Below are 22,708 nucleotides of genomic sequence, written 5' to 3'. Positions count from 1 at the left end.
CTCCGCCCTCCACAACTGCCATCTGCCGGCCTGAGAGGGAGTTCGCCAGGCAAGTCCAGTTCCATCAGGACTAAGCCTGAAGGAAGGAGACTCCGCCCTCCACAACTGCCATCTGCCGGCCTGAGAGGGAGTTCGCCAGGCAAGTCCAGCTCCATACAGACTAAGCCTGAAGGAAGGAGACTCCGCCCTCCACAACTGCCGTCTGCCGGCCTGAGAGGGAGTTCGCCAGGCAAGTCCAGCTCCATCAGGACTAAGCCTGAAGGAAGGAGACTCCGCCCTCCACAACTGCCATCTGCCGGCCTGAGAGGGATTTCGCCAGGCAAGTCCAGCTCCATCAGGACTAAGCCTGAAGGAAGGAGACTCCGCCCTCCACAACTGCCATCTGCCGGCCTGAGAGGGAGTTCGCCAGGCAAGTCCAGCTCCATCAGGACTAAGCCTGAAGGAAGGAGACTCCGCCCTCCACAACTGCCATCTGCCGGCCTGAGGGGGAGTTCGCCAGGCAAGTCCAGCTCCATCAGGACTAAGCCTGAAGGAAGGAGATTCCGCCCTCCACAACTGCCATCTGTCGGCCTGAGAGGGAGTTCGCCAGGCAGGTCCAGCTCCATCAGGACTAAGCCTGAAGGAAGGAGACTCCGCCCTCCACAACTGCCATCTGCCGGCCTGAGAGGGAGTTCGCCAGGCAAGTCCAGTTCCATCAGGACTAAGCCTGAAGGAAGGAGACTCCGCCCTCCACAACTGCCATCTGCCGGCCTGAGAGGGAGTTCGCCAGGCAAGTCCAGCTCCATACAGACTAAGCCTGAAGGAAGGAGACTCCGCCCTCCACAACTGCCATCTGCCGGCCTGAGAGGGAGTTCGTCAGCCAAGTCCAGTTCCATCAGGACTAAGCCTGAAGGAAGGAGACTCCGCCCTCCACAACTGCTATCTGCCGGCCTGAGAGGGAGTTCGCCAGGGAAGTCCAGCTCCATCAGGACTAAGCCTGAAGGAAGGAGACTCCGCCCTCCACAACTGCCATCTGCCGGCCTGAGAGGGAGTTCGCCAGGGAAGTCCAGCTCCATCAGGACTAAGCCTGAAGTTAGGAGAGTCCGCCCTCCACAACTGCCATCTGCTGGCCTGAGAGGGAGTTCGCCAGGGAAGTCCAGCTCCATCAGGACTAAGCCTGAAGGAAGGAGAGTCCGCCCTCCACAACTGCCATCTGCCGGCGGGAGAGGGAGTTCGCCAGGCAAGTCCAGTTCCATCAGGACTAAGCCTGAAGGAAGGAGACTCTGCCCTCCACAACTGCCATCTGCCGGCCTGAGAGGGAGTTCGCCAGGCAAGTCCAGCTCCATACATACTAAGCCTGAAGGAAGGAGACTCCGCCCTCCACAACTGCCATCTGTCGGCCTGAGAGGGAGTTCGCCAGGGAAGTCCAGCTCCATCAGGACTAAGCCTGAAGGAAGGAGACTCCGCCCTCCACAACTGCCATCTGCTGGCCTGAGAGGGAGTTCGCCAGGGAAGTCCAGCTCCATCAGGACTAAGCCTGAAGGAAGGAGAGTCCGCCCTCCACAACTGCCATCTGCCGGCCTGAGAGGGAGTTCGCCAGGCAAGTCCAGTTCCATCAGGACTAAGCCTGAAGGAAGGAGACTCCGCCCTCCACAACTGCGATCTGCCGGCCTGAGAGGGAGTTCGCCAGGCAAGTCCAGTTCCATCAGGACTAAGCCTGAAGGAAGGAGACTCCGCCCTCCACAACTGCCATCTGCCGGCCTGAGAGGGAGTTCGCCAGGCAAGTCCAGTTCCATCAGGACTAAGCCTGAAGGAAGGAGAGTCCGCCTTCCGCAACTGCCATCTGCCGGCCTGAGAGGGAGTTGGCCAGGCAGGTCCAGCTCCATCAGGACTAAGCCTGAAGGAAGGAGACTCCTCCCTTCACAACTGCCATCTGCCGGCCTGAGAGGGAGTTTGCCAGGCAAGTCCAGCTCCATCAGGACTAAGCCTGAAGGAAGGAGACTCCACCCTCCACAACTGCCATCTGCCGGCCTGAGAGGGAGTTCGCCAGGCAAGTCCAGCTCCATCAGGACTAATCCTGAAGGAAGGAGACTCCGCCCTCCACAACTGCCATCTGTCGGCCTGAGAGGGAGTTCGCCAGGCAAGTCCAGCTCCATCAGGAGTAAGCCTGAAGGAAGGAGATTCCGCCCTCCACAACTGCCATCTGTCGGCCTGAGAGGGAGTTCGCCAGGCAGGTCCAGCTCCATCAGGACTAAGCCTGAAGGAAGAAGAGTCCGCCCTCCACAACTGCCATCTGCCGGCCTGAGAGGGAGTTGGCCAGGCAAGTCCACCTCCATCAGGACTAAGCCTGGAAGAAGGAAGAGCCCTCCCTCCACAACTGCCATCTGCCAGCCTGAGAGGGAGTTCACCACGCAGGTCCAGCTCCATCAGGACTAAGTCTGAAGGAAGGAGACTCCGCCCTCCACAACTGCCATCTGCCGGCCTGAGAGGGAGTTCGCCAGGCAAGTCCAGCTCCATCAGGACTAAGCCTGAAGGAAGGAGACTCCGCCCTCCACAACTGCCATCTGCCGGCCTGAGAGGGATTTGGCCAGGCAAGTCCAGCTCCATCAGGACTAAGCCTGAAGGAAGGAGACTCCGCCCTCCACAACTGCCATCTGTCGGCCTGAGAGGGAGTTCGCCAGGTAAGTCCAGCTCCATCAGGACTAAGCCTGAAGGAAGGAGACTCCGCCCTCCACAACTGCCATCTGCCGGACTGAGAGGGAGTTCGCCAGGCAAGTCCAGCTCCATCAGGACTAAGCCTGAAGGAAGGAGATTCCGCCCCCCACAACTGCCATCTGCCGGCCTGAGAGGGAGTTCACCAGTCAGGTCCAGCTCCATCAGGACTAAGCCTGAAGGAAGCAGAGTCCGCCCTCCACAACTGCCATCTGCCGGCCTGAGAGGGTGTTGGCCAGGCAAGTCCACCCCCATCAGGACTAAGCCTGGAAGAAGGAAGAGCCCTCCCTCCACAACTGCCTTCTGCCAGCCTGAGAGGGAGTTCACGAGGCAGGTCCAGCTGCATCAGGACTAAGCCTGAAGGAAAGAGACTCCGCCCTCCACAACTGCCATCTGCCGGCCTGAGAGGGAGTTCGCCAGGCAGGTCCAGCTCCATCAGGACTAAGCCTGAAGGAAGGAGACTCCGCCCTCCACAACTGCCATCTTCCGGCCTGAGAGGGAGTTCGCCAGGCAAGTCCAGTTCCATCAGGACTAAGCCTGAAGGAAGGAGACTCCGCCCTCCACAACTGCCATCTGCCGGCCTGAGAGGGAGTTCGCCAGGCAAGTCCAGCTCCATACAGACTAAGCCTGAAGGAAGGAGACTCCGCCCTCCGCAACTGCCATCTGCCGGCCTGAGAGGGAGTTCGCCAGGCAAGTCCAGCTCCATCAGGACTAAGCCTGAAGGAAGGAGACTCCGCCCTCCACAACTGCCATCTGCCGGCCTGAGAGGGAGTTCGCCAGGCAAGTCCAGCTCCATCAGGACTAAGCCTGAAGGAAGGAGACTCCGCCCTCCACAACTGCCATCTGTCGGCCTGAGAGGGAGTTCGCCAGGGAAGTCCAGCTCCATCAGGACTAAGCCTGAAGGAAGGAGACTCCGGCCTCCACAACTGCCATCTGCCGGCCTGAGAGGGAGTTCGCCAGGGAAGTCCAGCTCCATCAGGACTAAGCCTGAAGGAAGGAGAGTCCGCCCTCCACAACTGCCATCTGCCGGCCTGATAGGGAGTTCGCCAGGCAAGTCCAGTTCCATCAGGACTAAGCCTGAAGGAAGGAGACTCCGCCCTCCACAACTGCCATCTGCCGGCCTGAGAGGGAGTTCGCCAGGCAAGTCCAGTTCCATCAGGACTAGGCCTGAAGGAAGGAGACTCCGCCCTCCGCAACTGCCATCTGCCGGCCTGAGAGGGAGTTCGCCAGGCAAGTCCAGTTCCATCAGGACTAAGCCTGAAGGAAGGAGAGTCCGCCTTCCGCAACTGCCATCTGCCGGCCTGAGAGGGAGTTGGCCAGGCAGGTCCAGCTCCATCAGGACTAAGCCTGAAGGAAGGAGACTCCACCCTCCACAACTGCCATCTGCCGGCCTGAGAGGGAGTTCGCCAGGCAAGTCCAGCTCCATCCGGACTAAGCCTGAAGGAAGGAGACTCCGCCCTCCACAACTGCCATCTGCCGGCCTGAGAGGGAGTTCGCCAGGCAAGTCCAGTTCCATCAGGACTAAGCCTGAAGGAAGGAGACTCCGCCCTCCACAACTGCCATCTGCCGGCCTGAGAGGGAGTTCGCCAGGCAAGTCCAGCTCCATACAGACTAAGCCTGAAGGAAGGAGACTCCGCCCTCCACAACTGCCATCTGCCGGCCTGAGAGGGAGTTCGCCAGGCAAGTCCAGCTCCATCAGGACTAAGCCTGAAGGAAGGAGACTCCGCCCTCCACAACTGCCATCTGCCGGCCTGAGAGGGATTTCGCCAGGCAAGTCCAGCTCCATCAGGACTAAGCCTGAAGGAAGGAGACTCCGCCCTCCACAACTGCCATCTGCCGGCCTGAGAGGGAGTTCGCCAGGCAAGTCCAGCTCCATCAGGACTAAGCCTGAAGGAAGGAGACTCCGCCCTCCACAACTGCCATCTGCCGGCCTGAGGGGGAGTTCGCCAGGCAAGTCCAGCTCCATACAGACTAAGCCTGAAGGAAGGAGACTCCGCCCTCCACAACTGCCATCTGCCGGCCTGAGAGGAAGTTCGCCAGCCAAGTCCAGTTCCATCAGGACTAAGCCTGAAGGAAGGAGACTCCGCCCTCCACAACTGCTATCTGCCGGCCTGAGAGGGAGTTCGCCAGGGAAGTCCAGCTCCATCAGGACTAAGCCTGAAGGAAGGAGACTCCGCCCTCCACAACTGCCATCTGCCGGCCTGAGAGGGAGTTCGCCAGGGAAGTCCAGCTCCATCAGGACTAAGCCTGAAGGAAGGAGAGTCCGCCCTCCACTACTGCCATCTGCCGGCGGGAGAGGGAGTTCGCCAGGCAAGTCCAGTTCCATCAGGACTAAGCCTGAAGGAAGGAGACTCCGCCCTCCACAACTGCCATCTGCCGGCCTGAGAGGGAGTTCGCCAGGCAAGTCCAGCTCCATACATACTAAGCCTGAAGGAAGGAGACTCCGCCCTCCACAACTGCCATCTGTCGGCCTGAGAGGGAGTTCGCCAGGCAAGTCCAGCTCCATCAGGACTAAGCCTGAAGGAAGGAGACTCCGCCCTCCACAACTGCCATCTGTCGGCCTGAGAGGGAGTTCGCCAGGGAAGTCCAGCTCCATCAGGACTAAGCCTGAAGGAAGGAGACTCCGGCCTCCACAACTGCCATCTGCCGGCCTGAGAGGGAGTTCGCCAGGGAAGTCCAGCTCCATCAGGACTAAGCCTGAAGGAAGGAGAGTCCGCCCTCCACAACTGCCATCTGTCGGCCTGAGAGGGAGTTCGCCAGGGAAGTCCAGCTCCATCAGGACTAAGCCTGAAGGAAGGAGAGTCCGCCCTCCACAACTGCCATCTGCTGGCCTGAGAGGGAGTTCGCCAGGGAAGTCCAGCTCCATCAGGACTAAGCCTGAAGGAAGGAGACTCCGCCCTCCACAACTGCCATCTGCCGGCCTGAGAGGGAGTTCACCAGCCAAGTCCAGCTCCATCAGGACTAAGCCCGAAGGAAGGAGACTCCACCCTCCACAACTGCCATCTGCCGGCCAGAGAGGGAGTTCGCCAGGGAAGTCCAGCTCCATCAGGACTAAGCCTGAAGGAAGGAGAGTCCGCCCTCCACTACTGCCATCTGCCGGCGGGAGAGGGAGTTGGCCAGGCAGGTCCAGCTCCATCAGGACTAAGCCTGTAGGAAGGAGATTCTGCCCTCCACAACTGCCTTCTGTCGGCCTGAGCGGGAGTTCGCCGGCAAGTCCAGCTCCATCGGGACTAAGCCTGAAGGAAGGAGATTCCGCCCTCCACAACTGCCATCTGTCTGCCTGAGAGGGAGTTCGCCAGGCAAGTCCAGCTCCATGTGGACTAAGCCTGAAGGAAGGAGACTCTGCCCTCCACAACTGCCATCTGCCGGCCTGAGAGGGAGTTCGCCAGGCTAGTCCAGCTCCATGTGGACTAAGCCTGAAGGAAGGAGACTCTGCCCTCCACAACTGCCATCTGCCGGCCTGAGAGGGAGTTCACCAAGCAGGTCCAGCTCCATCAGGACTAAGCCTGAAGGAAGGAGACTCCGCCCTCCACAACTGCCATCTGCCGGCCTGAGGGGGAGTTCACCAGGCAGGTCCAGCTCCATCAGGACTAAGCCTGAAGGAAGGAGAGTCCGCCCTCCACAACTGCCATCTGCCGGCCTGAGAGGGAGTTCGCAGGCAAGTCAGCTCCATCAGGACTAAGCCTGAAGGAAGGAGACTCCGCCCTCCACAACTGCCATCTGCCGGCCTCAGAGGGAGTTCGCCAGGCAAGTCCAGTTCCATCAGGACTAAGCCTGAAGGAAGGAGACTCCGCCCTCCACAACTGCCATCTGCCGGCCTGAGAGGGAGTTCGCCAGGGAAGTCCAGCTCCATCAGGACTAAGCCTGAAGGAAGGAGACTCCGCCCTCCACAACTGCCATCTGCCGGCCTCAGAGGGAGTTCGCCAGGCAAGTCCAGTTCCATCAGGACTAAGCCTGAAGGAAGGAGACTCCGCCCTCCACAACTGCCATCTGCCGGCCTGAGAGGGAGTTCGCCAGGGAAGTCCAGCTCCATCAGGACTAAGCCTGAAGGAAGGAGACTCCGCCCTCCACAACTGCCATCTGCCGGCCTGAGAGGGAGTTCCCCAGGGAAGTCCAGCTCCATCAGGACTTAGCCTGAAGGAAGGAGATTCCGCCCTCCACAACTGCCATCTGTCTGCCTGAGAGGGAGTTCAAAAAGCAAGTCCAGTTCCATCAGGACTAAGCCTGAAGGAAGAAGACTCCGCCCTCCACAACTGCCATCTGCCGGCCTGAGAGGGAGTTCGCCAGGCAGGTCCAGCTCCATCAGGACTAAGCCTGAAGGAAGGAGACTCCGCCCTCCACAACTGCCATCTGTCGGCCTGAGAGGGACTTCGCCAGGCAAGTCCAGCTCCATCAGGACTAAGCCTGAAGGAAGGAGACTCCGCCCTCCACAACTGCTATCTGCCGGCCTGAGACGGAGTTCACCAGGCAGGTCCAGCTCCATCAGGACTAAGCTTAAAGGAAGGAGACTCCGCCCTCCACAACTGCCATCTGCCGGCCTGAGAGGGAGTTGGCCAGGCACGTCCACCTCCATCAGGACTAAGCCTGGAAGAAGGAAGAGCCCTCCCTCCAATCCATCTGCCTTGGTCCAGGCCTTAGAGGGAGAGAATAACCACTGGACCTCATCCCCTTTCCCTCCATCATTCCCTTCTCCTTTTGTTTCGTGTCTTTTAGATTGTAAGCCTGAGGGCAGGGAACTGTCTGATTAAAAATAATATTGTAAGCCGCCCTGAGAGCCATTAGGGCTGAAGGGCAGGATATAAATACCTAAATAAATAAATAAATATTAGTGACGCAATGCGTAACGGAAGAGGAAGCGCGCTTTTCTCACCCTGTTACGTCCAGATCCGGTTCAGGGACCGCGTCGTAATCTCTCTGAGGCAAACTGCTCTGCTTTTCTAGCTTCACCGCCTAGAAAGGAATCATAATCATAATTTACTTACTACGTCCTTAATATTCTTCGTAAGCGGGTCGGCGCCATCGGGAAACCAGAGAGTTGCACTGGAGGACCTGGACGTTCCTAGAGATGCATTTGTAGGTCCTCCAGGACGAGTCTATGGTCAAATAATGGCTGATTTTGACCATAGTGCTGCCCTGGAGATTCCAAGAGAGGCCTTTGAACTCACGTGGGGAGGGAAGGGCTGGATCCGCGATGTGGCAAACGTCTCTTCAGCGGCGAGGGGCAAGTAGGGCTTCTGGGCCGACCCGGTTTCGTACATGGACATCGGACGGTTGCCCCCGCCGCCACCGCGGGTGGAGGGACGCCGGACCAAAGAAACATGGCCGCCGGTGTCCGGGTATTCCGACACATGGGACGCTGGGTAGGCGCTGCTCGCCGCCTGGCGGTGCAAGTTCATGTTTTCGCTCTGCAGTGTCTGGAGCTACAGAAAGAAAGAGAAGAAATCGGGTGAGTTTTTAATTAGACTTTTTAATTAAAGCTTAATTAAAGACATTGAGCATAGAGTTGCAAAGGAGGAGCTAGAAATGCCTCTCTAGGAATCTTTAGGTCGTCCAGTGCAACTCTATGGCCAACGTCTGCCAGACACTGACCATAGAGTTGCACTGAAGGAGCTACAAAGGCCTAGTACAGCGTCCTCCCTTGGAGTCTCCCAGTGCAACTCTATGGCCTCCCAGAGGCCTCAGCCAGCCTAGGCAATACTCAGGAATTCTGGGAGTCGGGAGTCCAAAACACCTGGAGGACAAAAGTCCCCTTCCCCGCCATCTTGGTTCTCGTACTTTCCCGACGCGGGGGTCGCGGGCGCGAGGGAGGGAGGCGAATGCCGAAGGTACTGCGCCGGCGGCTGCCATGCTACCTTCTTCTGCATGATCTTCAGCTCATCGCTCAGGTTGACGTTCACCTTCATGAGCTGCTGGATTTTCGCCTCCGAGGCAATCAGCGCATTCCTCATCTGGAGGTACTCCTGCGCCGTGATCGGTCCGTCGGACAAGTCCGAGTCCAGGCTCTGGAATGGATAAATGGACAAATGACCATAGAACTGGAAGGGAAACCCCAAGATCCATGCAATCCCACTTCTGCCATGCAGGAATGCATAGAACTCTGATTAGAAAAGACCACTGCCATGCAGAAATACATAGAATTCTAGTGAAAAGGGACCTCTGCCATGCAGGAATACATAGAACTCTGGTTAGAAGGGACCTCTGCCATGCAGGAATACATAGAACTCTGGTTAGAAGGGACCTCTGCCATGCAGGAATACACAGAACTCTGGTTAGAAGGGACCTCTGCCATGCAGGAATACATAGAACTCTGGTTAGAAGGGACCTCTGCCATGCAGGAATACATAGAACTCTGGTTAGAAGGGACCTCTGCCATGCAGGAATGCATAGGACTCTGGTTAGAAAGGACCACTGCCATGCAGGAATACATAGAATTCTAGTGAAAAGGGACCTCTGCCATGCAGGAATACATAGAACTCTGGTTAGATGGGACCTCTGCCATGCAGGAATACACAGAACTCTGGTTAGAAGGGACCTCTGCCATGCAGGAATACATAGAACTCTGGTTAGAAGGGACCTCTGCCATGCAGGAATGCATAGGACTCTGGTTAGAAAGGACCACTGCCATGCAGGAATACATAGAATTCTAGTGAAAAGGGACCTCTGCCATGCAGGAATACATAGAACTCTGGTTAGATGGGACCTCTGCCATGCAGGAATACACAGAACTCTGGTTAGAAGGGACCTCTGCCATGCAGGAATACATAGAACTCTGGTTAGAAGGGACCTCTGCCATGCAGGAATACATAGAACTCTGGTTAGAAGGGACCTCTGCCATGCAGGAATACATAGAACTCTGGTTAGAAGGGACCTCTGCCATGCAGGAATACATAGAACTCTGGTTAGAAGGGACCTCTGCCATGCAGGAATACATAGAACTCTGGTTAGAAGGGACCTCTGCCATGCAGGAATACATAGAACTCTGGTTAGAAGGGACCTCTGCCATGCAGGAATGCATAGAACTCTGGTTAGAAAGGACCACTGCCATGCAGGAATACATAGAATTCTAGTGAAAAGGGACCTCTGCCATGCAGGAATACATAGATCTCTGGTTAGAAGGGACCTCTGCCATGCAGGAATACATAGAACTCTGGTTAGAAGGGACCTCTGCCATGCAGGAATACATAGAACTCTGGTTAGAAGGGACCTCTGCCATGCAGGAATACATAGAACTCTGGTTAGAAGGGACCTCTGCCATGCAGGAATGCATAGAACACTGGTTAGAAAGGACCACTGCCATGCAGGAATACATAGAATTCTAGTGAAAAGGGACCTCTGCCATGCAAGAATACATAGATCTCTGGTTAGAAGGAACCTCTGCCATGCAGGAATACATAGAACTCTGGTTAGAAGGGAACTCTGCCATGCAGGAATACATAGAACTCTGGTTAGAAGGGACCTCTGCCATGCAGGAATACATAGAACTCCGGTTAGAAGGGACCTCTGCCATGCAGGAATACATAGAACTCTGGTTAGAAGGGACCTCTGCCATGCAGGAATGCATAGAACTCTGGTTAGAAAGGACCTCTGCCATGCAGGAATACATAGAATTCTAGTGAAAAGGGACCTCTGCCATGCAGGAATACATAGATCTCTGGTTAGAAGGGACCTCTGCCATGCAGGAATACATAGAACTCTGGTTAGAAGGGACCTCTGCCATGCAGGAATACACAGAACTCTGGTTAGAAGGGACCTCTGCCATGCAGGAATGCATAGAACTCTGGTTAGAAAGGACCTCTGCCATGCAGGAATACATAGAACTCTGGTTAGAAGGGACCTCTGCCATGCAGGAATACACAGAACTCTGGTTAGAAGGGACCTCTGCCATGCAGGAATGCATAGAACTCTGGTTAGAAAGGACCACTGCCATGCAGGAATACATAGAACTCTGGTTAGAAGGGACCTCTGCCATGCAGGAATACATAGAACTGTAGTTAGAATGGACCTCTGCCATGCAGGAATACATAGAACTCTAGTTAGAAGGGACCTCTGCCATGCAGGAAAACATAGAACTTTGGTTAGAATGAACCTCTGCCATGCAGGAATACATAGAACCCTAGTTGGAAGGGACCTCTGCCATTCAGGAATACATAGAACTCTGGTTAGAAGGGACCTCTGCCATGCTGGAAAACATAGAACTCTGCTTAGAATGGACCTCTGCCATGCAGGAATACATAGAACTCTGGTTAGAAGGGACCTCTGCCATGCAGGAAAACATAGAACCCTAGTTGGAAGGGACCTCTGCCATGCAGGAATACATAGAATTCTAGTGAAAAGGGACCTCTGCCATGCAGGAATACATAGATCTCTGGTTAGAAGGGACCTCTGCCATGCAGGAATACATAGAACCCTGGTTGGAAGGGACCTCTGCCATGCAGGAATACATAGAACCCTGGTTGGAAGGGACCTCTACCATGCAGGAATATATAGAACTTTAGTGAGAACGGACCTATGCCATGCAGGAATACATAGGATCCTGGAGTCGAAAGGGACTACTAAGGGCCATAGAATCCAACCCTCTTCTGCCATGCAGGAATACATAGGATGCTAGAGTCGGAAGGGACTAATAAAGATCATAGAGTCCTGTGTAGCCTCACCTTCTGCCTCGGCGCCTTGACTGCGCCGGCATCCGGATCAGAGTCTTCATCAGAGGCGACGCTGTCGTAATCCGGCTGGTAATTTTCCTGGCTCTCTGTACTCTGCTGGCTATTGATCGACTTCAGGATCAGTTCCACGTTTTCTGCGGGGGGAAACCGCTCAACGTGCTGCCATTTTACGCTTTACGAATCATATATATGTATTATATTAGGTTCTTTATTAATATGTATTACGTACCTTTCGAACTCGGGACAGGGTTGCCCTGCTGCCTCCGCTTGGTGTCGCCTAGGATGTCGATGACCAGAGTGGCGAATTCATGGGCGTTAAACCGCGCCAGCTTCTGCCTCCCCTTGAAAAGGATGAAAAAGAGAGGTACGAAATCCCACGAACTAGACGCGAGCCAATGCTGCGGCATTAGACACTGATGCGATTCTAGGCTGCGTCTACGTGTTCCACGTCGGAATCACGCCTGCGCTGTTCTTGCGTCCTGGAGATTGAACTTACCTGGTTCCGCGTCGAGGAGTATTCTGGGTTGACCGGGAGGAAAGGGACAACCGTGGTCTCCGTGACCAAAGCGCTGTGGTTCTGGGTGGTCAGCCAGACTGCGCAAAGGAAACAGAGACGGACGCGGTTGCGACGTTATGGCACACGGACTCTATGGTCAAGAGAACCTGACCACAGAATCATGCTGGAGGAGCAACAAAAGCCTAGAGAGGTGTTCTGCCTGGCTATCACTAGGTCCTCCAGCAGAACTCCCTGGTTAACATCTAAGAAGTGTCCTCTCTAGGAATCTCTAGGTCCTCCATCCAACTCTATGGTCAACATTGGCCAGAATTATTATGAAGGAGCCACAAATGCCTAGAGAACTGTCCTCTCTAGGGATGCCTAGGTCCTCCATTCAACTCTATGGTCAACTTCTAGGACATATGTATCCTAGAGAAGCCTGCAGCGCAGACTCACCCGCATCCGTCTCGCGCCTGTCCACTTCATCGTAAATGTCCATGGCGAGTTCTTCGAAAAGATGATTGCTCAGCTAAAGAAGGAGAAGAAGAATGATGGTGGAAAGTTAATTAAAAAGGAAGAAGGATTAAACGACCCATGAAGGGTCCTCTCTAGGAATCTCTAGGTCCTCCAGAAAAGGCAGTCATATTAACTCACCGACTGGAGCTTCTTCTTCGCCGCTTTTGCCAATTCGGACACATCTAAACTGCTGCGATAAAGAAGAAGCGGTCACTATATATATTATCTTCATGCACGAAATTATTTTAAATGAATTAATTACAGAATTTATTTAATCAATTAAATTTATTTTATTTAATTAATTAAATTCATTTTATATATTTATTTAATTGATTTAATTATCTATAATAAATATTTATAAAATAAAAAAATATATAACATATTATCATATTAAATATTTTATATGGGTGGCCCAAAAGTATACTTACAGCCGCCTTAATTAATTCCCAAGGTTTAGCATTAAAAAGGGGGGGGGGGGAGAAACACAGCACCTCGTTATGATAAATTATTAATTATTATTAATAAATTAATAATATTAATAATTAATACAATTAATGTTGGTAATGTCAACTGTTTATTAATAATATTTTTTAATATTTACATTAAATATTTTACAATATTTTTGTCAATAATTTGTTAATAGTAATAATACATATAAACAATAAATATTGTTACCATAGTTACAATATGTTAATTATTAATAAATTATAAATATAAATATTTATTATCAATATCAATATTAATAATTATTTATATATTTATTATAATTAATAATTATTTATATATATTTAATAATTATTAATATATTACTGACATATCAATGTTATCAATAATTATTAATATTATTAATTATCAATATTGATATTTGTATCAATATTAGTAGCATTAATATATTATTGACATATTAATGTTATTAATAATTATTAATATTATCAACAATTATTAATTAATAATATTTATATTAATAATGTTAATAATATTTATATTTAATTTGAATATTAATAACAATATAATAATACCCAAAATTACAACCGAGAGTTTAATCCATTTTGTTACCTGTCGGCCATTTGAGGTATGATGAAATGTTGACTGCTTTTGTGATCTGAAAGAAGGAGAAAGTATATCTTCGCTGAGCCAACTTCTATAGGTACCTCCCTATGATACTGATATCCTTGCTGCGGAATGGCTTCCTAGTATATTGGCTCATAAGCGAATTCTGTTAACTTTTGAACAATCTACGATTCCTCTCATGTTGCTGAAAACGAAACCCTTCTTATCCAACTTCCAAATAATTGTTATATTATGTTTTGTCCCAAGAGTGATGCTATGGACTTTGGGTGTAGTAAGCCCTCTGGCTCCTAGGAACACAGCCTGAACAAAAGACTTGTCCACAAATTTCTTAAGTTTTCATAGGTTTACTGGTTATAAACACAAAAATATGAAACTGATCTCCTTTTTCTCAATAGTCCTTCTTTGCCTTGCTCTCTCTTCTTGGAGGGTTTATCTTTCTTCTTCTGTGGACTTTTCTTTCTTCTTCTGTGGACTTATCTTTGTCAAAGGAAAATACTCTCTCCAGGTCTGACTTGGCTGAAATCTTACTACACACCTGAAACTTAGCTGGAGGGAGACAGTATAAAACCCTGGGATTTTCCACAATCCTTGTCTTTCTTAAAGCTGTAGATCTCTATTTTCCCTCCTAAACTAATACATAGAAAGTCTAATATAATCTCAACTAAATATGTATTTCAGAGCATCAAAGATGCTCTGGAGGCATGACACTCCCCACCAAAACTCTTAATGAGTTTTCCATATAACTTTATATTAACTTTAAGTACTAACACTAGTATATTTTATATTCGAATATATACATATTAAAGTCCAAGTCTCTAAATAGCATTGTCATTGCAAAGAAAGACCAAGTCTGATATGGGTCTATCCAATGTCTTTTAATCTGGATCTAGCAAAAATGAAGGACCGTGTAGCCAGCTTGAATCTTGAAGGTTGCCTGCTGGAATGGCTCTGGATCCCTGGTCAGCAGGATTGAGGTCTGTGGGTACATATCTCCATTGTTCAGGGTTAGAATATTTTCTTATATGTTTTACCCTGTTGCTGACAAATATATGGAACCGGCGATTACTGACTTCTTCTAGAAGTTGGAGAGAGCTCTTCCATGTTTTCCACTCTTCCTGATCATGAGGTGATAAGGGACTATCCCAATCTTTTGTCTCCTGGGTCAGTGTTCTAAGCAGGTGTTTGCCTTGGGTGACAACTGGCACCGCAAAGCCTAATGGATCAAATAAGCTGTTGACTGTAGAGAGCACACCACGACGAGTAAATTTCTTATCTACTCGTGGCACCCTGAAGGTAAAAGTGTCTTTAATGACATCCCAACATATACCTAAACTCCTTTGGATGTAGGAACTTTCTGCACCTAAATCTAGGTTTTGTATACCTATTGCTCTATCTTCCGTAGGAAAGGTTTGCAGCACTTGTTTATTGTTGGATTCTAACCCTGAACAATGGAGATATGTACCCACAGACCTCAATCCTGCCGACCAGGGATCCAGAGCCATTCCAGCAGGCAACCTTCAAGATTCAAGCTGGCTACACGGTCCTTCATTTTTGCTAGATCCAGATTAAAAGACATTGGATAGACCCATATCAGACTTATGCAACCGTATGTTAGCGGTGGCTAGCATGTTTTGGGTTCCCTTTAACAAGCAAATAGCTTCTTCAGGAGTAGGAACAGACTTTAGTCCATCATCCACATAAAAGTCTCTACACACAAATTGGCTTACTTCTGGACCAAAGGCAGTCTCTTGTTGTATAGCTGTTTTCTTCAGCCCATAGTTGGCAATAGCTGGTGAAAGGCTGTTGCCAAAAACATGAACTCTCATTCTGTATTCTTGTATTTCCTTCTGAGTTTCTGGGTCTTTGAACCATAAGAAACGAAGAAAGTCTCTGTGGTCTTCTTGGACCAAGAAAGAGTAAAACCTTTGTTGAATATCTGCCATCATAGCAACGGCTTCTTTTCTGAAGCGCATCAAAACTCCCACAAGGTTGTTAAGTAAGTCTGGTCCCGTTAACAAAACCTTGTTGAGAGAAACTGCTTTGAAAGGAGCACTGGAATCGAACGCCACACGAACTTGGGTTGGTTTTGAGGGTGATGCACTCCGAAAAAGGGCAAGTACCAACATTCTTTGTGTTCTTGTAAAGGTGGTGCCTCCTCTGTGTGACCCTTGTTCACCATCCCATTTATAAAGTCAATTATGTCCTTTTTTAACTGTGGCTTTTTGGCCATACTGTTTCGTAGGTTATGTAAGCGTTGTAAAGCTGTTTTACGGTTGTTGGGTAACCTCTGCCTGGGTGTGTGGAAAGGCAATGGGGCAATCCAATTACCTTTGTCATCTTGCTTGCAGTGCTGTTCCATGATGCTCAGGAACTGCTTGTCTTCAATGGATGGGGCGAGTTGTTCATCACGGAAGGTGGTTTGGAAGTGTAGGCTCGAAGTTAGTGGTGTCCAATTGGTGTATAAGGATATGAGCGGGACATTCTTCCAGCTGAGAGGGATGACCTCTCTCCACTAGGGTTGTTGCAAAGGTCTTTATTCTTGTTGGTATTCTTTTGCGATTCAAACAAACTGGACCTACGATGGCCCAACCTAAAGACGTCTCTTGAGCGAAAGGTGTTCCTGCTGGGCCTGTCACTTGCCGCTTGATATGCAATAAATCTGGACAGTCTGTACCTATTAGTAATAAGGATTTCTGCCTCAGGATGTAACTCTGGAATCTTGTGGGCTATTTGTTTTAAGTGAGGATGGTGAAGAGCAATTGCTTTGGTTGGAATCTGGTCATTGTTCCTGGGGATGGACTTACACTCTATTAGAATAGGCAGCTCGAATCTTTCGCCATTGTGCAATTTCTCCACTATGAAACCTGAGGTGCTCCTCCCCACCATAACTTGATTTCCTGTGCAAGTTGTCATGACATATTCTATCTTTTGAGTCTGGACATCAAAGAGGTCAAAGAATTCTGGAGCTGCTAGTGAAGTATCACTTTGTGTGTCTAAGACAATGTACATCTTTCTGGAGGCTTCAGGGTGCCCATTTGGGAACACCTTGGCCAGGCATATTGGATGGCATGATCGCACTTTACCTGGTTCTTGACACAGGGCTGTACAACCGGTACCTGTTGTCTTGACTTCTGAAGAAGTTACTGTCTCTGGTTGAGGTGTTGTTGGCTCAGCAGCTGTTTTTTCCTGCTTTGGGGTGGTTGGACTCGATGTAACGCTGTGCAGTGTCTAGTACTGTTGCATTCTAGACATTTTATCTTTTCATTACAATCTTTGGCTCTGTGCTCTTTAGATGTGCAGCACTTGAAGCATACCTCTTGTTCCTTTAACAAGGCAATGCGATCATCATAAGTTTTTTTGCGAAATTCTTTACAGTCACTGATAAGGTGCAGTGCCTTGTGTATTGGACACAAGGATTCAGTTGTTGATTTGGAGAATGAAGTCTCAGTTTTCTTGACTGAGATGGTTTGCTTGGCTCTAGGTGCTTTAGGACTCTTTTCAGTTTCAGAACCCTGGTAAAGATCAAAAAGTCCTGTCTGAGGGTCATTTCTCATATGAGCCATGGTGGCAACAAAGTTCACTAAGTGTGAGAAGGGTGGATATACTTGGCTGTGCTGTCTTTTATACTCAAAGACTTCCTGACCCCACTTTTCGCTGAGTTGGAATGGGAGCTTTCTTACAATGTCTGCTTGTGACATATGTTGGTCTAAGGAAATGAGACCAGGTAACTGTGGATTATTTTTAGCATTCTGTAGCTCTTGTAAAAGGTCTAAAAGGTCCCACAACTTCTTGCTGTCTCTCATTGTGAGCTGAAGGAAGTCTTTTAATCTACATAAAAGAGAGGTCTCAATCTGAGCTGCACTTCCATATCTCTGGTCCAATCTGTCCCATGCAGCTTGTAAGGCTGCCGAAGGGTCTGCTATGTGAGCAGCATAAACTCTTTTTACCTGCTCTGAAGATGAAGGGCCGAGCCATGCCATTAGCAAGGTCAGTTCTTCCTTTACAGATAATCCCATATCTTCCATGGCTCCTTGGAAGATGGCTTTCCAGAGGATGTAGTCTTCAAGTTTTTCTGAGAACGTTTGATCACCTTTGTCTGTTAAAGTCTCTCCTTGGGTTCCTTGTTATAGTTGTGAAGTATGGATCTGGCACATTTTGCAAATGTGACTTTGTGCTGATTGAAGCATGAATTGGTTGCTGTTGGTAACCCAGGTTAGTAGGAACAGTGGTATTAACCGGGTATGTGATGGGTTCTCTTTGACTGCTGAAGGACTGGCTCTAGTACGGCACTGAGGCAGGCACTGAGGTTACTGCTGAGGTCTGCACTAAAGGTGGTGCTTCTGCAGGCTGAACAATGGGTGCAGCAGCTGGCGTTAGAAGCGTCTTAGGCTGAAACTCCTTTGCCTTGAGGTCTAGTTGTTGACCAGCTAAATAGGAAATCACTTTCTGTTTAGGGTCTTCTCCTAGGTTAGACAGGTCAGATGCCAGTGATTTCTCTTTCAGACCTTGTTCTTTTTTCCATTGCTGAATTTGGTCATCTAGACTTCGGATAGCTTTGCTGAAGTCTCCTTCTTCAAGCTCTGATTGATCCTTTATTTCTGCCTTCTTATTTAAGGCTTCTGGAGTATTTATACGGTTTAGCAGCTGGAAGATGCACTCTAACAGTGCATACCAGTTTACAAAGTGGTGCATCATATTTTCTTTCAGTTCAAATGTTGCTTCAATGCTTAATGCCTGTTGGCTTGTCTTCATGTCTCCTTGCAAAGCTGACAAGACATTTTTTCTCTTTTCCTGAAGAGAAGCTAACTCTTCTTTTATATTTTGTTACATCTTTGCAGTGAGTTTCCTAGTTCTCACTGATTTGGTTTCTGAATCTGCAATTTCAGTTTCAATAAGCTCTTCAGGTTCCATGTTCTGCTGTTGCAGTATTAGAACTCTCCTGCAGGGGGCGCTCTGCGGTCTTCACAATGAGGACTGAGCTATGGCTGCCTGACTGCTTCCAGGATTTCCCGCCTTTTTAGCTCTCCTGCAAATGCAGACTGCTTAGGCCAGGGGTAGGCAACCTTTTTGAGCCGGGGGCCGGGTTGCTGTCCCTCAGGCGACTGGGGGGCCGAAGCTGGGGGGTGGAGCTTCGACCCTCCGGGGCGGGGCCACGTGCCAGGGGTGGAGCTTCCACCCTCTGGGGCGGGGCCACATGCCGGGGGTGGAGCTTCCACCCTCCGGGGCGGGGCTGTGTGCTGGGGGGTGGAGCTTCCACCCTCCAGGGGCGGGGCCGCATGCCGGGGGCGGAGCTTCCACCCTCCGGGGGCCAGGCCTCCCCATTTTTGCTGGCCCCTGACGGGGCCCTAGGCCCCGTCAGAGACCAGCAAAAAAGCTGGGGGCTCCCAGGGCGGCAGGGGGCCCTGCAGGAGGGCTCCCAGGGTGGCAGGGGGCCTCTGCAGGGCCCCAGGGATGGCAGAGGGCCCTGCAGAGGCCCCCTGCCACCCTGGGAGCCCTAAAGCAGGGCCCCAGGGATGGCAGAGGGCCCTGCAGAGGCCCCCTGCCACCCTGGGAGCCCTCCTGCAGGACCCCAGGGATGGCAGAGGGCCCTGCAGAGGCCCCCTGCCGCCCTGGGAGCCCTAAAGCAGGGCCCCAGGGATGGCAGAGGGCGCTGCAGAGGCCCCCTGCCGCCCTGGGAGCCCTCCTGCCGCCCTGGGAGCCCTAAAGCAGGGCCCCAGGGATGGCAGCGGGCCCCGCAAAGGCCCCCTGCCGCCCTGGGAGCCCTCCTGCAGGGCCCCAGGGATGGCAGAGGGCCCTGCAGAGGCCCCCTGCCGCCCTGGGAGCCCTCCTGCAGGGCCCCAGGGATGGCAGAGGGCCCCGCAGAGGCCCCCTGCCACCCTGGGAGCCCTAAAGCAGGGCCCCAGGGATGGCAGCGGGCCCCGCAGAGGCCCCCTGCCACCCTGGGAGCCCTCCTGCAGGGCCCCAGGGATGGCAGAGGGCCCTGCAGAGGTCCCCTGCCACCCTGGGAGCCCTAAAGCAGGGCCCCAGGGATGGCAGCGGGCCCTGCAGAGGCCCCCTGCCGCCCTGGGAGCCCTCCTGCAGGGCCCCAGGGATGGCAGAGGGCCCCGCAGAGGCCCCCTGCCACCCTGGGAGCCCTAAAGCAGGGCCCCAGGGATGGCAGCGGGCCCCGCAGAGGCCCCCTGCCACCCTGGGAGCCCTCCTGCAGGGCCCCAGGGATGGCAGAGGGCCCCGCAGAGGCCCCCTGCCACCCTGGGAGCCCTAAAGCAGGGCCCCAGGGATGGCAGCGGGCCCCGCAGAGGCCCCCTGCCACCCTGGGAGCCCTCCTGCAGGGCCCCAGGGATGGCAGAGGGCCCTGCAGAGGCCCCCTGCCACCCTGGGAGCCCTAAAGCAGGGCCCCAGGGATGGCAGCGGGCCCCGCAGAGGCCCCCTGCCGCCCTGGGAGCCCTCCTGCAGGGCCCCAGGGATGGCAGAGGGCCTGCAGAGGCCCCCTGCCACCCTGGGAGCCCTAAAGCAGGGCCCCAGGGATGGCAGAGGGCCCTGCAGAGGCCCCCTGCCGCCCTGGGAGCTCGCCTGGAGGGTCCCAGAGATGGTAGCGGGCCTCCTAGAGGCCCGCCGCTGCTGCTGCGGCGGCCACTCTGGGCGCCGCCATTTTGGGCGGCAAAGTCTCGCGCGACCTCCCCCGAGGTCGCGCGAGACTTCGCCGCCATTTTGAGCAAAAAAATGGCGGCGCCCATAGCCCCAGAGGCCGCTATGGGCGCCCTCATTTTTTCGCCCAAAATGGCGGCGAAGTCTCGCGCGACCTCAGGGAAGGTCGCGCGAGACTTCGCCGCCATTTTGCCGCCCAAAATGGCGGCGCCCAGAGCGGCAAAAAGCCGCGACGGGCGGCCGCAGCGGCGGCAGCGGCGGCGGCAGGGGCAGCCGGGGGCCGGCGGCCAGGCCTTCGCGGGCCGCATCCGGCCCGCGGGCCGGAGGTTGCCGACCCCTGGCTTAGGCCTTTTGAATGCAAAGTCTTTTAATTGCAACAGTTTGCACAGACCTGGGTTGCTTGGAATGCACACGAAGGGTTGCAAATGGCTTTAGTTGCAGTTTGCACAGACCTGGGTTGCTTAGCATACACAGAAAGGGTTGCAAAGGGCTTTAGTTGCTCTGGCCTTTGCTATCTAGTCTTCCAACTGTCGGTTAGGAAAACTCTCCTTCTTGGCTGGCTCTGTTAGCAGAGCTTTCTTTATCTGGACCTGGGAAAGAGATTTCCTTTGACTGGACCTGGGAAAGAGATTTCCTTTGACTGTTTTGTCCCAAGAGCAATGCTATGGACTTTGGGTGTAGTAAGGCCTCTGGCTCTTAGGAACACAGCCTGAACAAAAGACTTGTCCACAAATTTCTTAAGTTTTCAAAAGCTTTACTGGTTATAAACATAAAAACATGAAACTGATCTCCTTTTTCTCAATAGTCCTTCTGAAATACCTTGCTCTCTTTTCTTGGTGGGTTTTATCTTTCTTCTTCTACGGACTTATCTTTCTCAAAGGAGAATACTCTCTCCAGGTCTGACTTGGCTGAAATCTTACTACACAACTGAAACTTAGCTAGAGGGAGACAGCATAAGACCCTGGGATTCCCCACAATCCTTGTCTTTCTTAAAGCTGTAGATCTCTATTTCCCCTCCCAAACTGATACACAGAAAAGCCTATTATAATCTCAACTGAATATATGTCTCAAGAGCATCAAACATGCTCTGGAGGCATGACATATTATATTTATTACAGTAGTGGGGGGCCTACAGGGCAAAGTCATGCCAGCTTGATACCTCCTAAAGGAATCCCTATAGGAACCCTGTATAAGACTGCAGAGGAGCCTAGTTCAGTTAAAACTTCAAACATTACGGCAGAGAGGCAATCCACAGAGAAGCCAGTCACAGACTCAAGCGACTTAATAATTTATGTAGAAGAATATGTTCCTGCAGTTAAAATTTTTCCAAGAGGCTGTAATAATAGTAGTGGTCCAACAATATTCCTCTCGGTTGCTTTTCATGCCGAGATTCAACCAATAACTAGTGCTTTCCCGCAATGTATGCAAGTGCTTGCCATCAAGAGCATGCGTTTTGGTTCCTTAATCTGTACAAACGTTTACTTTCCTCCTAACTTAGCAAAAACCGTAGGTCCTAATGGTATTTGGGATAGTTCATCTGAAACCTTGCCCTCTTTGGAGAACATTTTCCATTGTCACCTTTATTTAATTCTGGGTCGTTTTGCCCCCCTAAGTATTCCCCAAAATTTAAATGGAATTCATATGGGAGAACAGAGAATACAGTGGTCAATTAACTTAATTAATTAACTTGGGCACCTCAGTTCGTCAGATGCTGGAGAGTATTACTTTTAAGTCCCTACAATCAATTTGCTATATATTTAGTTGTCTGGAATTTTTTTATGTTTAATGTATAAAATTTGAATGTTAGTTATTTGATGGAGCATTTTATCATTCTGAATTTCTGTCATCAGTTTTACATTTTAATCATGCAAATGGCCTTTGGCTTAAGTATTAATAAAATCGATTGATTGATTTTATATATATATATATATATATATAATATCGTATACTATTTATATATTATTCTATCTATCATCTCACACTCAACTAAACAGTCATACAGTCGTTGGGGTCTCTTCCAATTCTATGGTTCTATGTATTCTTGCATGGCAGCAATGGGGTCAGACTGGATCAGGGCCCTTCTTGGGGGTGTCTCTTACAACTCTATGACTCTGTGCGCACTTACCTGGCTTCCTGCCGCAAAGGTAGAAGGCCAGACGGTCCGTCAGTTCGTATTGGATGTCCAAAAGGCGTTCGGCCAATTCATGGTGTCCTCCTTGCCTAAAGGACAGAAAGACACGTTCGGAAAGTCCAGCGCGACTATATGGTCAGTGGTCTGTCAGACGTTGGCCCACAGAGGTGTACTGGAGGATCTAGTAATTCCTAGAGAGGACATTCCACTAGGCCTCTATGGTCAAATGTCTGGTTAAGGTTGACATTTAGTTAAAGCTGACCATAGAGTTGCCCTAGAGGAGCCACAAAGGCCTAGCAGAGTGTCCTCTCTAGGAATCTCTAGGCCTTTCAGAGCCACTTTTAGTTAAAATGACCATAGAGTTGCCCTGGAGGAGCTACAAAGGCCTAGTAGAGCGTCCTGACCTCTAGGCCTTTCAGAGCTACTTTTAGTTAAAGATGACCATAGAGTTGCCCTGGAGGAGCCACAAAGGCCTAGTAGAGCGTCCTGACCTCT

The 22,708-nt window shown here is 51.3% G+C and overlaps 1 protein-coding gene across 1 annotated transcript in view; it reads right to left on the bottom strand.

Moving 5' to 3' along the window:
- Window positions 1-22,708, bottom strand: part of LOC149278895 (ARF GTPase-activating protein GIT2-like) — a 75,613-nt gene that overhangs the window by 42,727 nt on the left and 10,178 nt on the right. The window contains exons 7-16 of the mRNA XM_089501624.1: window positions 22,208-22,302; window positions 13,423-13,468; window positions 12,505-12,556; window positions 12,307-12,379; window positions 11,851-11,948; window positions 11,584-11,695; window positions 11,346-11,488; window positions 8,544-8,693; window positions 7,857-8,111; window positions 7,562-7,641 (exon numbers count right to left, since the gene is read on the bottom strand). Coding sequence (XP_089357750.1) covers window positions 7,562-7,641; window positions 7,857-8,111; window positions 8,544-8,693; window positions 11,346-11,488; window positions 11,584-11,695; window positions 11,851-11,948; window positions 12,307-12,379; window positions 12,505-12,556; window positions 13,423-13,468; window positions 22,208-22,302 — 1,104 coding nt within the window. The remainder of the gene's footprint in view (window positions 1-7,561; window positions 7,642-7,856; window positions 8,112-8,543; window positions 8,694-11,345; window positions 11,489-11,583; window positions 11,696-11,850; window positions 11,949-12,306; window positions 12,380-12,504; window positions 12,557-13,422; window positions 13,469-22,207; window positions 22,303-22,708) is intronic.

This window comes from Sceloporus occidentalis, unplaced genomic scaffold, assembly GCF_023333645.1.
Source record: "Sceloporus occidentalis isolate IW3139 unplaced genomic scaffold, rSceOcc1.0.p SCAF_177, whole genome shotgun sequence".
NCBI lineage: Eukaryota > Metazoa > Chordata > Lepidosauria > Squamata > Phrynosomatidae > Sceloporus > Sceloporus occidentalis.
The sequence above is the reverse complement of the archived record's forward strand: the minus strand, read 5'-3'. Positions and strand labels throughout refer to the sequence as shown.